The 16,724-nt window shown below is 42.6% G+C and overlaps 1 protein-coding gene across 1 annotated transcript; it reads left to right on the top strand.

The window, feature by feature from the left end:
- The first annotated feature begins 3 nt into the window (after positions 1 to 3).
- LOC5512154 (N-alpha-acetyltransferase 15, NatA auxiliary subunit) lies at positions 4 to 13,859 on the top strand. Its single transcript, XM_048733259.1, has 22 exons — positions 4 to 181; positions 318 to 402; positions 564 to 668; positions 1,213 to 1,301; positions 1,421 to 1,489; positions 1,606 to 1,740; positions 2,234 to 2,387; positions 2,516 to 2,638; positions 2,986 to 3,081; positions 3,289 to 3,395; positions 3,806 to 3,878; positions 3,975 to 4,141; positions 4,708 to 4,860; positions 5,366 to 5,574; positions 5,870 to 5,939; positions 6,162 to 6,312; positions 7,149 to 7,234; positions 7,547 to 7,655; positions 7,817 to 7,915; positions 11,731 to 11,874; positions 12,303 to 12,400; positions 12,659 to 13,859. Exons 1-22 carry the CDS (start codon positions 125 to 127, stop codon positions 12,857 to 12,859), a joined length of 2,580 nt encoding a protein of 859 aa, XP_048589216.1. The 5' UTR covers positions 4 to 124; the 3' UTR covers positions 12,860 to 13,859.
- Positions 13,860 to 16,724: the final 2,865 nt, after the last annotated feature.

The following is a 16,724-nucleotide window of genomic DNA, read 5'->3' as shown; positions in this document are numbered from 1 at the left end:
TACTCGCAGGGGATGCTGGTTAGTGGGCGAGCGCCGCCATCTTGGAGTGTTCCACGAGGCCGCAAGAAGGGAGAGAAATCAGGCGAAAAAACCTGAAAATCGCCGCTAAGCACCGCCGACAAACATGCCGAGCTCGCAGCCATTACCTCCGAAGGAGAATGCGCTTTTTAAACGAATTCTGGTGAGCATATATTAATTTTTAGGGATTTCTCGGAAATCGCAATGTCGGGATGCAGTTGGTTGCTTTTGCTGGATGTTTATGCGATGGCCTTGTATTAGGCATTGTTTCCTCATGTGTGATTTTTCTGATGTTTTAGAAATGCTACGAGCAGAAGCAATACAAAAATGGTCTAAAATTTGCCAAGCAAATTCTCACCAATCCAAAGTACTCGGAGCATGGAGGTACAAACATATTCAAGTGCTATCAGTCTAATTTTCAAGTGACATTTCGTGGGCATATAGCCCCTTGCATATTAAAAAAGATAGCTTGATTATTTTTAGTTGCTACAATTAGATAGGCACGGCTAGTTGGGTTTTCATATATTGCTTGGCAAATATTTCAGAGACCTTGGCTATGAAAGGGTTGACGCTGAACTGTCTGGGAAGAAAGGAGGAGGCATATGACCATGTAAAAAGGGGCCTACGAAGTGACTTAAAAAGTCATGTTTGTATCCTTATTAGTATTACGTCTATAATTAATATTACCCTTTTCCCAATCCTGTGTAGCTTGTTTGTTTATTTTCACAAGTATATGCTATGCCAGACTTTATCAATGATTGTCTTGTTTAGTCTTATGTTGTTTTTCTTTCTCTGTAACCTGTACATGTGTACCTGGTCTGATTATGAAGTATGATTATGATCTGGTGAAAATGGTGAGAAAAGGGTGAGGGGGGGGGGGGGTCGTCAAGTACTCATACATCTGCATGCTTATATTCTCATGTCTTCCCTTTTTTTTTAATTGTTCTGTATTTCATATGTGTTTACTGCCTAGCTGTAAATGTCACTTGGAAATCCCAGGTATCTATAATAGAGCTAACGTAAAGCAAAGAAATAAAACAAGCATGTTTTCATCTATAGAAAGAGGTGATAAATCATATTATTTCCTGGCAAGCATGGCTTGCTTTCAAGCAAGAATACTTGTTGTTGCTTGCAAAGTTCAACAGATAGCACATTATTTTTATAAGCACATTACCCTTGACGGAATTCCACCAGGCTGGCATGTCTACGGTTTGCTCCAGAGGTCTGACAAAAAGTATGATGAAGCCATCAAGTGCTATAGGAATGCCCTCAAGTGGGATAAGGTGCTCTTTTTATTTACACAAGAGGATCTGTTAATTTGAGTTGTAGTTGTGTTCAGGCCACAAATTAGTGTATCTATCATGGAATGGTGTTAATTTTAAGTATTCTGGTAATTTTCCAGGAAAATATCCAAATCCTCCGGGACCTTTCCCTCCTGCAGATACAGATGAGAGACCTTGATGGTTACAGGGTATGTTTTCTTGATAATTTTTCATAGGTCTCAGGCTTTTCGACAAGAGTGATAGATCATGAATATTAATATATGAATGGCCAGGTTTCTGGAATCTGATGATGTGTCTCTATTAGGAAACACGGTACCAGCTCCTTACCCTTCGGCCAGGCCAGAGAGCATCCTGGATTGGTTATGCCATCTCCTATCACCTTCTCAAGGAGTATGACATGGCGTATCAGATATTGGAGGAGTTCAGAAAGACCCAGAATGTAAGACTTCTGTAAATATCCAGTATCACATAAGAGGCTATGTTTAATAAGAGTAGCTCATGTTTAAATTGTATTCCAGTGGTAGTGTGATATGCAGTCTTTAGTATTATTATTACCATACTGTATGGTGCCTTCTTACGGTGTTCATTCTTTTTGTAGCTACTGCGCATGTGAGTAGCTACTATGTCATCACGTCAGTCTCTAGTATTAGTAGTACCATACTTGTATGGTACTTTTTTATGGTGGATTCATGCTTTTTATCTTCCCATCCTTTGTTATCGATAGAAACGGCACATTATTAACGCAAGTCAAATTATGAATTTCACTTTGAGGGTAAAAAGCCCATCTTATACAAGCCTCTAAGTTTGGCGCTATTGAAAACTGCTCTAGTCTAAAATTGCTGACTTCTACCTCTTTTTTCCCCTTTTTTTCTAATCTTCCAGCCAGTAAATGATTTTCATTTTTCATTAAATATTGTCTTGATCACCTCCAGACTAACCAGATGAAGGTTGATGTAGAACAAAGTGAGCTGTTACTTTATCAAAACATGGTGCTGCGCGAATCAGGGCAGCTCAACGAGGCGATCAAATATCTGGACACAAATGAACACTTGATCTGTGACAAACTTGCTATTAAAGAAGTACAAGGTTTGTGTTGTATATGGGAATAGTTACCCATTTTCTTATCATCTCTATTTAAACAAGGACAAACCACTTTTCAGCACTATAATCTAATATATAATTTTTACAGTATTTGTAATGTTCTTTTGTCACAGGCCAAATTTTTATAGAACTTGGGGAAAGAAGCAAAGCTGAGGCAATTTATAGAGACCTGATAAAGAGGAATCCAGAAAATCACTCTTACTACAAGCGGTTAGAAGAGGCACTTGGTCTTACTGGTGAGTACATAGGTTTAATTGGATTAGGCTTGCTGATAATACCCACAGTACATAGTTAAAATGCAGCTCCATGCTACCATGGTCTCCTTCCAGTTTTGGAAAGAAAGCCTAATGGTGCCAGAAGAGATGCCTCAGTGCTCATCAGAACATGCAGAAAGCTGACAGAATGCAAATGTAATACTTTATATGTGATTCATGTGACATCTTTGATTTGTGAAACCTTGTGTCACATCAGAATTACTGGATACTGAAAGAATACTGTTTGTGTGATTTTATACTACATGATTTATCTGATACCTGTGTATGTATATGGCTCCCATTGAACTTTTGTTTGGTTGATTTTTTAGGAGAAGAAGAAGATAGATTGAATCTTTACCTTCAGTACAACTCGCTGTACCCTCGTGCATCTGCTCCCAAGAGACTACCACTCAATTTCACTAATGGTAACTCACTTACTGATCATGTTGAAGAGTGTCGATCGTCCACTTCTTTGTCTTTTCTCATGAATTTTATCAACAATATTTTATAATGAGTATCTGTTACTTAATTAGCTGATAAAGCTTAGGGTAAGGTTTGGCCAGCCTTCTAGATTGTTCTTGCATTCTGTAATGCAAATCTATATTAATGCAACTTTATGTTTATGTTACAAGGCGAGAGATTTTCAGATTTACTGGACAAGTTCATGAGACCAGCAATCAGAAAAGGTGTTCCTCCATTGTTCAACAATCTAAGGATGCTTTACTGTGATAAGGAAAAGGTAAATACTCATTCAATGCAAACTTTGTATTTTTCTTTACTGTTAGTCCCATTCGTATTGGACAATGCTTATGGTGTCTTTCTTTTAGGGTGTTAGTCCCATGCGTATTGGATAATGCTTATGGATTCTTTTAGGCTGTTAGTCCCACTCGTAATGGACAATGCTTATGGTGTCTTTTATGCTGTTAGTCCCATGTGTATTGGACAATACTTATTGTGTCTTTTAGGCTGTTAGTCCCATGCGTATTGGACAATACTTATTGTGTCTTTTATGCTGTTAGTCCCATGCATATTGGACAATACTTATTGTGTCTTTTAGGCTGTTAGTCCCATGCGTAATGGACAATACTTATTGTGTCTTTTATGCTGTTAGTCCCATGCATATTGGACAATACTTATTGTGTCTTTTAGGCTAAAATTATAGGGGACACTGCTCATCACTACTTGGAGAACCTGCAAGCCTACAGCACCTTAACTGGCAAAGGTGATTTAGTCTGATAAATTATTTTATTAATAAGTATCTGATATTACTGAGACAGTGGTGTATTGAGCATTCACTCTTCGATACTTTTGTTGTCAGTTGGCGAATTGGAATCCCCATCAGCATTGCTGTGGACGTATTTCTTCCTATCTCAGCACTATGATCATTTACGAGACACAGAGAAAGCTCTAGATTATATAAACAAGGCTATTGATCATACGCCAACACTTATCGAGGCTTATATGGTGAAAGGGAGAATTTACAAGGTAGGCTAGAAATACATTCATTCGGCTGCTGCTGTACATCATATAATGGGGTGTTTGGTAATATATGTTGTACAGCCCAGACAATCTTACTGTAAATAAATAAGTGAATGTTAAATGGTAGTATTTGCAATATAACATGGTAGCAAGGAAACATTTCTTTTTAGAATTCTTCATACTTCCAATGTAATTCCCCCACCCCCACAGTGTATTATCCTGACTAGCCAGCCCCTTTCCGCACCCCTACCCCATTTCCGCACCCCTACCCCATTTCCGCACCCCTACCCCATTTCCGCACCCCTACCCCATTTCCAAACCTATAGTTAAGTGTGGCCAATGTGTTTTCTAGGCCTCTACTATCAAAACTAGTTAAAATTAAAATGGCTGTAGAATAATCGTCTGCTTAGGCTCCAACAAAGGGATATCACTTAAAACATCTATATCAACTACTCTGTTTAAAATAATAGCATTTTAGCCTTGTGTTGAATTTTTTTACCTTTCCTTCAATTTTCTTTATAGTCTGTCACTAAACCCCACCTATACCTTTCCACACTTTTTATTTGCCTTAGCATGCTGGGGATATTGACAAAGCAGCAGAGATCATGGATGAAGCGCGGGCATTTGATACAGCTGATAGATATGTCAACTGCAAATGTGCCAAGTACCAGCTCAGAGCTAATCAAGTGCAGAAAGCAGAAGACACATGTGCAATGTTCACACGTGTAAGTCTCACTTGAGGCATTAAAACTTTTATTAGATTGTTAGATTTACAAGTTAATTTATCAGGCATTGTTGTAAGAGTTGTTTTCATCAGAGGTCTTATACTGTAAGGTGCTGAAACATTCTTTGCCAATCTTTTGATCAGGCCTGGTGGTATTGCATTGTATTGTATGATGTAAGTGACTTTACTTTTCCCAATGTTTTGATCAGGCCTGGTGGTATTGCATTGTATTGTATGATGTAAGTGACATTACTTTTCCCAAGGTTTTGATCAGGCCTTGTGGTATTGCATTGTATTGTATGATGTAAGTGACTTTACTTTTCCCAATGTTTTGATCAGGTCTGGTGGTATTGCATGGTATTGTGTGTAGTTGTACTTTTAGCAAATGTTTTGATCATGTTTAGAGGCGCTACATTGTATTGTCTGTGTGGTTGTATGTTTAGCCAATGTTTTGATAAGCCCTAAGGTGATGAAACTGGTAATTTACTGTGATTTTGTTTTTGTAGGATGGATTCCAAGCTGCAGAAAATCTGAATGAGATGCAGTGCATGTGGTTTCAGACTGAGTGCGGTCGTGCATACCAGCGGCTTGGTAAGATGGGAGAGGCTTTGAAGAAAGCTCATGAAGTGGAGAAACATTTTGAAGAGATAACAGATGATCAGTTTGATTTCCATACTTACTGCATGAGGAAGATGACCCTCTGTGCCTACATCAAGTAAGTATATTGTTCTTTCCCACCATACAGACTGTATGGTGGAAAAGAGGGTCATTAGATTGAAACCTCTGTATTTTTTCAGGAATGAAAACAATCTTTAATTTTATCCAGTACGTTGTTATCTTCACCAATGCAAAACTGTTTTTATGTATTTTGATTGATAAGTTATATGTGCATTAGTTACTGTATATCTACTGTAATTGGACTCTTTAAAGGAATAGTTTTGAAAGATCAACCATAAGGAAGACATAGAGTTCTTATTGTAGTGCTCTACTAATAATTATTGCTTTTTCAGATTATTGCGTCTGGAGGATGTTCTAAGAAGTCATCCATTTTATTTCAAAGCAGCAAAATTAGCAATTGAGGTATGGGGTGTGTTACTTGCATAACAAGCAATGTTTGAAGGTGACTATAACTTGAGTTGTGTGAGGTTAATGAATTCAGGACAGGGGGTCATTTGTCAGTTCTGGAAACTTAGGTCTGAAAGGGTTAAGATGCTATGAATAAATCACATGGAATATATCTTCCAAAACTGAATTTATTAAATATCCTAAACTAATAGAAATACCTCTGTAAATCCTTTGTAGTGTTATGTGCGATTACATGACAAGCCTCTGACTGCAACCAATGAAGATGATGATGCAAACGCTGGCAATTTATCTGCCAAGGAGCTAAAAAAGTTACGAAGCAAACAAAGAAGAGCAGAGAAAAAAGCTCAGCTCCAGGAATCCAAGAAAGGTAAAATAAGCCATGGGTTTCTGCAGTTATGCTTTCTGTTGCACCACACAATAAACAATTGCAACACTACTATTCACACACCTATATTCTCGTCCCAACTAGAAACAATTTTCTCTCCCCAACCCCCATCCCCCCCCATACAAATATATGTCTTTGGTATACACCTAAACCCAGGGGTTCTGGAATTACGTGCTTGTGCGGAAGCAAGTAATTTAGCTTTCTCCGCGTAATCCGCGTAAACCACAAATTTCCGCTTATTCCCGCGTAATTTGGCTAAATTTTGAAAGACAAAACATTTAAGTGCACAGCTGATGTGTTCTTTTAGGGTTCTTACCTCTATTACTCGTAAAAAAAGAGAGATATTCTTCGTAAGAGTGCGATATTGGGAACTGAATTAAAAACAAATGAAATGACTAGGTGTTTTTTGCTAAACCACGAAGGCCTAGTACTAATGATAAAATACCTTTTTTAATTGGCTGGTGGCTAGGAGCCAATGAAAACTCGCCTAAGATATTTTCGTGCAATAAAATAAACCTTTTCAAGTTATTTCGTGCTTTCCTTAGGTATAAAATGTAGTTTGGGCGTAACAGTTGATATTCCGTGTAATTTAGCACGTAGAATCCTGCAAAATTTTGATTTTTTAAAGAAACATGTATTGCAAAATCCTGCGTAATTTAGCGAGTAATGATTGATTTTCCGCGTAATTTAGCGTGTAATTTAGCAAAGAATCCCGCATAATTTTTAGTTTTTTTCCACGTAATTCCAGAAGCCCTTTAAACCCTGCTATTTTATCCTGGTGGTCCTCGCCTTATTTTGTTGGACATTGTATTTATTAGCAATAGAAGTCAATGCTTCTAAGGATGCAGAGAAGAAGGCAGAAGGTTCTAAGGAATCTCCATTTGACCCAGATGACTTAGCCAGGGTAAGCTTCTGTCTATGGTACTGTAAAAACTCCTTTGAGATCCCTGGGAACTTGTCTATTTAATCTCAAAATCTAGACAAGCTCTTTTAGAATAACTGTCATGTCTGTTTTTCAAGTATGAAATTAAAATATATTTTTAATAGAAATTTAAGCTAAATCATCCAAGATTATAAGCAATTAAAAATGTTGTTACTATTGTTACTTCAGTATTTACAGTACATATAGAGATGGGTTCAACTGTCCAGCTAATTGGATACACAGAGTTTCTAAATAATATATCACTTCATACTTGTACTGTATGTTTACATGTAGGTGTCAGACCCTTTAGATCAAGCACTGTCCTTCCTAAAGCCCTTACAACAGCTTGCATCTGACAGAATAGAAACCCATCTAATGGCATTTGAAGTATTTAGCAGAAAAGGTTAGTGGTCTATTATTGGTTCAGCAACCAAATCTGATAATTATATAGAAAAGGAATAATTCAAATATTTGTTTATGGTGTGTTAATTGTTTTAAGTATCAGTGGAAATCACTGCATGTGGTTTAATTGTAAGATCTCATTGATTCTTGATTTCTCTACAGGAAAGCTACTATTAATGTTGCAATCCATCAAGAGAGCATATCGCTTGGATTCCATGCACCCCAAGCTCCATGAGTGCATAGTTAGGTTTGTCAAAAAAGGTAATGAAACAAGTTGATATCTGAGAATTTCTAAAGAGAGAAGACTTGAAAATGTTATAGCGAAAGTGGCTCTATGTATTTTGTTTGATGGTGGGCTAGGAAATTGTACCCATACTATGTGTATTTTCAGTGGTCATGTGTACTATCGGTGATCATGTGTACAGTCTGTGGTCATGTGTACAGTCTGTGGTCATGTGTACAGTTAGTGGTCATGTGTACAGTTAGTGGTCATGTGTACAGTCTGTGGTCATGTTTACAGTCTGTGGTCATCTGTACAGTCTGTGGTCATGTGTACAGTCAGTGGTCATGTGTACAGTCTGTGGTCATGTGTACAGTCAGTGATCATGTTTACAGTCTGTGGTCATGTGTACAGTCTGTGGTCATGTTTACAGTCAGTGATCATGTTTACAGTCAGTGATCATGTGTACAGTCAGTGATCATGTGTACAGTCTGTGGTCATGTGTACAGTCTGTGGTCATGTGTACAGTCTGTGGTCATGTGCACAGTCGGTGGTCGTGTGCACAGTCGGTGGTCGTGTGCACAGTCGGTGGTCGTGTGCACAGTTGGTGGTCGTGTGCACAGTCGGTGGTCGTGTGCACAGTCGGTGGTCGTGTGCACAGTCGGTGGTCGTGTGCACAGTCGGTGGTCGTGTGCACAGTCGGTGGTCGTGTGCACAGTCGGTGGTCATGTGTACAGTCAGTTGTCATCTGTACAGTCAGTGATCATGTTTACAGTCTGTGGTCATGTGTACAGTCTGTGGTCATGTGTACAGTTAGTGGTCATGTGTACAGTCAGTTGTCATCTGTACAGTCTGTGGTCATGTGTACAGTCAGTGATCATGTTTACAGTCTGTGGTCATGTGTACAGTCTGTGGTCATGTGTACAGTCTGTGGTCGTGTGCACAGTCGGTGGTCGTGTGCACAGTCGGTGGTCGTGTGCACAGTCGGTGGTCGTGTGCACAGTCGGTGGTCGTGTGCACAGTCGGTGGTCGTGTGCACAGTCGGTGGTCGTGTGCACAGTCGGTGGTCGTGTGCACAGTCGGTGGTCGTGTGTACAGTCGGTGGTCGTGTGTACAGTCTGTGGTCGTGTGTACAGTCTGTGGTCGTGTGTACAGTCTGTGGTCGTGTGTACAGTCTGTGGTCGTGTGTACAGTCAGTGGTCGTGTTTACAGTCAGTGGTCGTGTTTACAGTCAGTGATCATGTTTAAAGTCGGTGGTCGTGTGCACAGTCGGTGGTCGTGTGCACAGTCGGTGGTCGTGTGTACAGTCAGTTGTCATGTGTACAGTCAGTGATCATGTTTACAGTCTGTGGTCATGTGTACAGTCTGTGGTCATGTGTACAGTTAGTGGTCATGTGTACAGTCAGTTGTCATCTGTACAGTCTGTGGTCATGTGTACAGTCAGTGATCATGTTTACAGTCTGTGGTCATGTGTACAGTCTGTGGTCATGTGTACAGTCTGTGGTCGTGTGTACAGTCTGTGGTCGTGTGTACAGTCTGTGGTCGTGTGTACAGTCTGTGGTCGTGTGTACAGTCTGTGGTCGTGTGTACAGTCTGTGGTCGTGTGCACAGTCTGTGGTCGTGTGCACAGTCTGTGGTCGTGTGCACAGTCTGTGGTCGTGTGCACAGTCGGTGGTCGTGTGCACAGTCGGTGGTCGTGTGCACAGTCGGTGGTCGTGTGCACAGTCGGTGGTCGTGTGCACAGTCGGTGGTCGTGTGCACAGTCGGTGGTCGTGTGCACAGTCGGTGGTCGTGTGCACAGTCGGTGGTCGTGTGCACAGTCGGTGGTCGTGTGCACAGTCGGTGGTCGTGTGCACAGTCGGTGGTCGTGTGCACAGTCGGTGGTCGTGTGCACAGTCGGTGGTCGTGTGCACAGTCGGTGGTCGTGTGCACAGTCGGTGGTCGTGTGCACAGTCGGTGGTCGTGTGCACAGTCGGTGGTCGTGTGCACAGTCGGTGGTCGTGTGCACAGTCGGTGGTCGTGTGCACAGTCGGTGGTCGTGTGCACAGTCGGTGGTCGTGTGCACAGTCGGTGGTCGTGTGCACAGTCGGTGGTCGTGTGCACAGTCGGTGGTCGTGTGCACAGTCGGTGGTCGTGTGCACAGTCGGTGGTCGTGTGCACAGTCGGTGGTCGTGTGCACAGTCGGTGGTCGTGTGCACAGTCGGTGGTCGTGTGCACAGTCGGTGGTCGTGTGCACAGTCGGTGGTCGTGTGCACAGTCGGTGGTCGTGTGCACAGTCGGTGGTCGTGTGTACAGTCTGTGGTCGTGTGTACAGTCAGTGGTCGTGTGTACAGTCAGTGGTCGTGTGTACAGTCAGTGGTCGTGTTTACAGTCAGTGGTCGTGTTTAAAGTCGGTGGTCGTGTGCACAGTCGGTGGTCGTGTGCACAGTCGGTGGTCGTGTGCACAGTCGGTGGTCGTGTGCACAGTCGGTGGTCGTGTGTACAGTCTGTGGTCGTGTGTACAGTTAGTGGTCATGTGTACAGTCTGTGGTCATGTGTACAGTCTGTGGTCATGTGTACAGTCTGTGGTCATGTGTACAGTCAGTGATCATGTTTACAGTCAGTGGTCATCTGTACAGTCTGTGGTCATGTGTACAGTCAGTGGTCATGTGTACAGTCTGTGGTCATGTGTACAGTCTGTGGTCATGTGTACAGTCTGTGGTCGTGTGTACAGTCTGTGGTCGTGTGTACAGTCTGTGGTCGTGTGTACAGTCTGTGGTCGTGTGTACAGTCTGTGGTCGTGTGCACAGTCTGTGGTCGTGTGCACAGTCTGTGGTCGTGTGCACAGTCTGTGGTCGTGTGCACAGTCTGTGGTCGTGTGCACAGTCTGTGGTCGTGTGCACAGTCGGTGGTCGTGTGCACAGTCGGTGGTCGTGTGCACAGTCGGTGGTCGTGTGCACAGTCGGTGGTCGTGTGCACAGTCGGTGGTCGTGTGCACAGTCGGTGGTCGTGTGCACAGTCGGTGGTCGTGTGCACAGTCGGTGGTCGTGTGCACAGTCGGTGGTCGTGTGCACAGTCGGTGGTCGTGTGCACAGTCTGTGGTCGTGTGCACAGTCTGTGGTCGTGTGTACAGTCTGTGGTCGTGTGTACAGTCTGTGGTCGTGTGTACAGTCTGGTCGTGTGTACAGTCTGGTCGTGTGTACAGTCTGTGGTCATGTTTACAGTCTGTGGTCATGTTTACAGTCAGTGATCATGTTTACAGTCAGTGATCATGTTTAAAGTCGGTGGTCGTGTGCACAGTCGGTGGTCGTGTGCACAGTCGGTGGTCGTGTGCACAGTCGGTGGTCGTGTGCACAGTCGGTGGTCGTGTGCACAGTCGGTGGTCGTGTGCACAGTCGGTGGTCGTGTGCACAGTCGGTGGTCGTGTGCACAGTCGGTGGTCGTGTGCACAGTCAGTTGTCATCTGTACAGTCAGTGGTCATGTGTACAGTCTGTGGTCATGTGTACAGTCAGTTGTCATCTGTACAGTCAGTGATCATGTTTACAGTCTGTGGTCATGTGTACAGTCTGTGGTCATGTTTACAGTCTGTGGTCATGTGTACAGTCTGTGGTCATGTGTACAGTCTGTGGTCATGTGTACAGTCTGTGGTCATGTGTACAGTCTGTGGTCGTGTGTACAGTCTGTGGTCATGTGTACAGTCTGTGGTCATGTGTACAGTCAGTGATCATGTGTACAGTCTGTGGTCATGTGTACAGTCAGTGATCATGTGTACAGTCTGTGGTCATGTGTACAGTCTGTGGTCATGTGTACAGTCTTTGGTCATGTATACAGTCTTTGGTCATGTGTAGTGTATTCTATGCCTTCTTTCCATCCCAGTTTCAGAAGCCAAGGGCCTCACTTCACCTGTGTCTGTTGTTATTGAGCGTGAACTGAAGGCTATTGTGCAGGTAGAGGAGATCACTGCATATAACAGGAAGCACATTGAAAAGTACAGGGACTCCATTCTACACAGGCTCGCAGGTACATATAAGGCCTCAATATTCAGGCCTAGTTATTATTCATGAAATTCTGGATCCTCTCCTGTTAATATAACAAAGGGAGTTGCTTTGTTTGTGTTGTGTCTACTTGCCATTGTGAGGCTGTCTGTTGAAGCCTTGTTTCCATTTTGTAAATACTGACTCGATTTTTCACCTAACATTTATATTGCATTGTGAGGATAAAATCTACTTTTAAAATATACAATGGTTTTGTGTATCCTGGTGAAAATTTTGATGACTGTTAGTAACAAAAGCAAAGATATGTGTGTGAAATTGTCCATAGTAGAATAGCAAGTAGGACACCCTTAATAGGATTGTTTGTGATTGTCAGGAAGAAGGATATGCGTGTAAAATTGTCCATAATAGAATAGCAAGTAGGACACCCTTAATAGGATTGTTTGTGATTGTCAGGAGGAAGGATGATGTACCATCTGGACGCCAAGCAACGCGAAGAGGCTTTAGCATTGGTCACAGATTTGTCTGATTCATTAGTAGACCGAACCCTTGAGGTAAGCGTTGGAAAGCGGATGTCAGACGTCTGGTTATATTGCAAATGCCTCTAAAGGTACAGGAGGTTAAAGTGGGTGACGGTGTGAAAGGGCATGAGCTTAGAAACCGAGATAGTCTCCCTGATCGCCCTTGTACATCTCAAGAGCATTCCCCAATCGCTAATCAAGCCGATCAAATGTGTACTTTTACATGCGCTCGGGGCGATGATACGAAAATACCCTTTACTATTACCTAATCTCATTCCCATTTTGCTCCAGAATTGCACGGAAGTGTTTGAGGCGATATGCAGTGGTGAATTCGGCGAGTGCGAGAAAACAGCCCAGTCATACCGGGACCAGTGCCATAGTCTCTTCCCATATGCGACCCTCTTCTGTAAGGAGGAGAAAGACATGGCCAAGGTGAATGGGCTCAAGGAGTGTGCGCCTGGCGAGGAGCGCGAATGCGACGGTGAGGTGTGAATGCACAAATACACCAATCATTAGAACAATGTCCCTGTCTACATCAGCACTAGTTTGCCATTATGAGATGTGATGACTGTAAAAACAAATACCGGATGGTCGAACCAGAACCACGTGCTGTGTATGGACGCCATGGCGTGCTTTGTGTAAGGAATTCGTCTTGATAGACTTGGCCAGGTGATACCAAGAGTATGTATGCCTCGTCATCATTGAGAGGGGCACGGCTAAATAGCCTTAAAGAGGAGCACAGTGTGTCTATATGGAGACATGAACTTTACCGTATCTTCAGTGGGACACAGAAAAACTCGAATGCATCGCTTTCACTTCAGAAGCTTCGAAAATCCACGGAGAGGTACCCAGCGCTATTTATCCACTAGAATGTGTGCCGAACACTCGATAACTAACATCTGAATTGAATGCAGAATGCAGGGATGATTTCCCTTTGTCTCCTCAAATCACATGGGAGTACGAACCCAGCGCTATGCTGTCTGGGGTTATTGTCTTCCCGAATCACACGGAACTATTTCAAGGTAGCTATTGCCCTCCCCACTACTCGGCTGACGACAAAAGCTGTCACTCATCTAGTGTTGGTAGATGCAAGATAATATATGCTCTGTTGTAAGCATTTGATTCAAAGTTTGGGTGATTCCTGGAAACCGTTCGGGTTTTCGACCCGGGTTTTCGTATCCCGGTTTCTCTCCCCAGTGGGCACGCGGTCTACCAACAATCCTAAGTCAGTAAGCTTGCTATGCAGACTATTCGATGCACAGATTAACGTTTAATTATTTTGTAAGGAAACCCCAGCCCATTGAACTATTGTATCGCGGTTGCCAGAACAGCTGCGCCAGATGATTTTGTCGATGATTCTGTCGGGAGTCTCAGCTTGTTATTATTATTGTAGGTGTATACTAGTGTCTCGAGTACTTGCGAGGGCATGGCTACTTTTTAATATAAAAATCGCCTGATAACTTTATCGATAAATAAATAGCAATTCATAACACGCTTGATATTGTCTTTGATGCGTCTGTCTGTCTGTTTTTGATACGTCTGTCTGTCTGTCTGTCTGTTTTTGATACGTCTGTCTATCTGTCTTTGATGCGTCTGTCTATGTCTTCGATGCGCCTGTCTGTCTGTCTTTGATGCGTCTGTCTATCTGTCTTTGATGCGTCTGTCTATCTGTCTTTGATGCGTCTGTCTATCTGTCTTTGATGCGTCTGTCTGTCTGTCTTTGATGCGTCTGTTTGTCTTTCATACTTTGATTGATGGCCCAGCTGCTAAGTTCATGGAATAGTGATGGTGATTGTTGTGGTGGTTGTCTTTGATGCGTCTGCTCGTCTTTGATGCGTCTGTTTGTCTTTCATGCGTCGGTTTGTCTTTCATGTGTCTGTCTTTGATGAGTCTGTCTGTCTGTCCGTCTTTGATGCCTCTGTCTGTCTGTGATGCGTCTGTTTGTCTTTCATACTTTGATTGATGGCCCAGCTGCTAAGTTCATGTTGTAGTGGTGATAGTGGTTGTGGTGATGGCGATTGTTGTAGTGGTGGTGATTGTTGTTGTTGTGAAGATGGTGGCGATTGTTGTTGTTGTGGTGATGGTGGTTGTTGTTGTGGTGATGGTGGTCGTTGTTGTGGTGATGGTGGTTGTTGTTGTGGTGATGGTGGTTGTTGTTGTGGTTATGGTGGTTGTTGTTGTGGTGATGGTGGTTGTTGTTGTGGTGATTGTGATTGTTGTTGTTGTGATTGTTGTTGTGGTGATGGTGGTTGTTGTGGTGATTGTGATTGTTGTTGTGGTGATGGTGGTTGTTGTTGTGGTGATGGTGGTTGTTGTTGTGGTGATGGTGGTTGTTGTGGTGATGGTGGTTGTTGTTGTGGTGATGGTGGTTGTTGTTGTGGTGATTGTGATTGTTGTTGTTGTGGTGATTGTGATTGTTGTTGTTGTGGTGATGGTGGTTGTTGTTGTGGTGATGGTGGTTGTTGTTGTGGTGATTGTTGTTGTTGTGGTGATGGTGGTTGTTGTTGTGGTGATTGTGATTGTTGTTGTTGTGGTGATGGTGGTTGTGATTGTGAAAACAGTCTTGAAGGTGTTCTTATGGTGTTGTTGATGATGGATGCGGTGAGGATAATGCTTGTGGGTAGTGATTTTGGTTCTGGTGATAGTTGGTTGTAGTTGGTTGATACTAAGTCCTCCCCCACCCCCTTCCAAAGTTTGCTGGTCTTTCATCTGTAATTATTCTCGTTTGGTTCAGTAACTCACTCGATAGATATAAAATAATCGGGTTTACTGACGACCACACCCAGTGGTCTCTGTGGAAATTGATTTTGCCTATCCTCCTCCCCGTCTGTTAGGATAACAATACATGCAACAGGGGCAGCCAAAGATAACGCAATTTGAGCGTATTGCTTCTCTTCGCAGGTAACCAGGCAACATAATGATAGACCTGCTGCTATTTAGACAGAAATCTCTCAATTTATAGCAGTAGTACCAGTAGACATTTGTTAAACAACAATTAGCTCTTTCACTGCACAAGTTAGTGTTACATAAAACTCCGATCTTTTGATACAATAATGTCTTTAGCAGATGCCAAACAACTATGTCTACCATGTATGCCATGTTGAAACTTTGACAACCTTTTTAACAAGTAAGTTCTGGAATTCAACAAGTGTTGAACATTCGCAAACCCTAAGACCATGACTTACTTGCAGCCTCTGTTGTTGATAGATATGTAGATGATTTAAGCCTCTTTTAAGGGACAATATTCATTAGCAAAATCAAACTTTATAAAATACGTGTCGTGTACCATTAATCAATCTAGATATGGTTGTACAGAGGACCAGACAGTCTTCCATCTTGTTATCATTACAGCCTCGTCGGCCTTTTTATTTGCTAATTTAAGGTCAAACAATTTATCGAAGATTAAAAATCCATTTGTGGGCCATATTGGCCATATGGCCTTTTTCCAGCCCTCCTATTTATCGTCGGGCCTGTTTCGCAGATTGCGTGTAGAAAACTTCTCGAACCTGCCCATATGCTGGCCTTTGCCGAATGTGGTTGAGGTCACCCATTCAGTAATGCCTTAAAGCTTGATTTATCAGACGCTAGAAACGATGGCCAACCTCCCAAAAGATCGGGTTGCCATGCCATATGAATTCACCCCAAATAATGGCGAACCTGCGCGAAAGTTGGTGATTATAGCGGAGCCCGACCGAGTGTCTAAAAGGGGGACTAGGGCGAAAATGTGGGCTGGATAACCCCTGCATCATACATCCTCGGAAACACTTCATCTTAAACATTTTTATATGATACTTGTATGTCTTGTTTTAACCAGGAAATCCTTTCCCGATCGGCGGTTGATAAGACAAGAGCTTGGCTCTGACATTGCTGGACTTTATTTAACACCTTTAATTTTACGAATAATTAGTACCCATAAGCCATTTACCATTCGCCATTTGCACTGACAACCTTTTGTATGAAATAGGTATATACGCCTAATACAGAAACGTCCCATATTCAGTTCGTATTGCTCTTGCCGTTAGCGTTGTAGCTCATCAGAGCCAAAGCTCCAGGGATAGGCCCTGCAAGGCTGAGGGTGGCCCCCAATGACCACTAAATACCACACAGGAGCCTTCAAGGTCCGTGACTAGAATTAGGCACCCCTACTGTGAACTGCTTGGCGGCTATGCACGTTAACAAAGCAGAACAAAAATGTCACGTGAATAAAACAAATATTTTAAATGAAGCTCTTCAGGCGAAAAGCCATTTGCCTTCCTATTTGTTTTCTGCTAAATCCGTGGACTCATTTATTTCAGCAAATCATCTTGAAACTACAAGTTTGAGACAACAGAAAAAGTAGAAGTGTTGTCGCCTACTT

The sequence above is a fragment of the Nematostella vectensis genome, chromosome 10, assembly GCF_932526225.1.
Source record: "Nematostella vectensis chromosome 10, jaNemVect1.1, whole genome shotgun sequence".
NCBI classification, from domain to species: Eukaryota; Metazoa; Cnidaria; class Anthozoa; order Actiniaria; family Edwardsiidae; genus Nematostella; species Nematostella vectensis.
The sequence above is the reverse complement of the archived record's forward strand: the minus strand, read 5'-3'. Positions and strand labels throughout refer to the sequence as shown.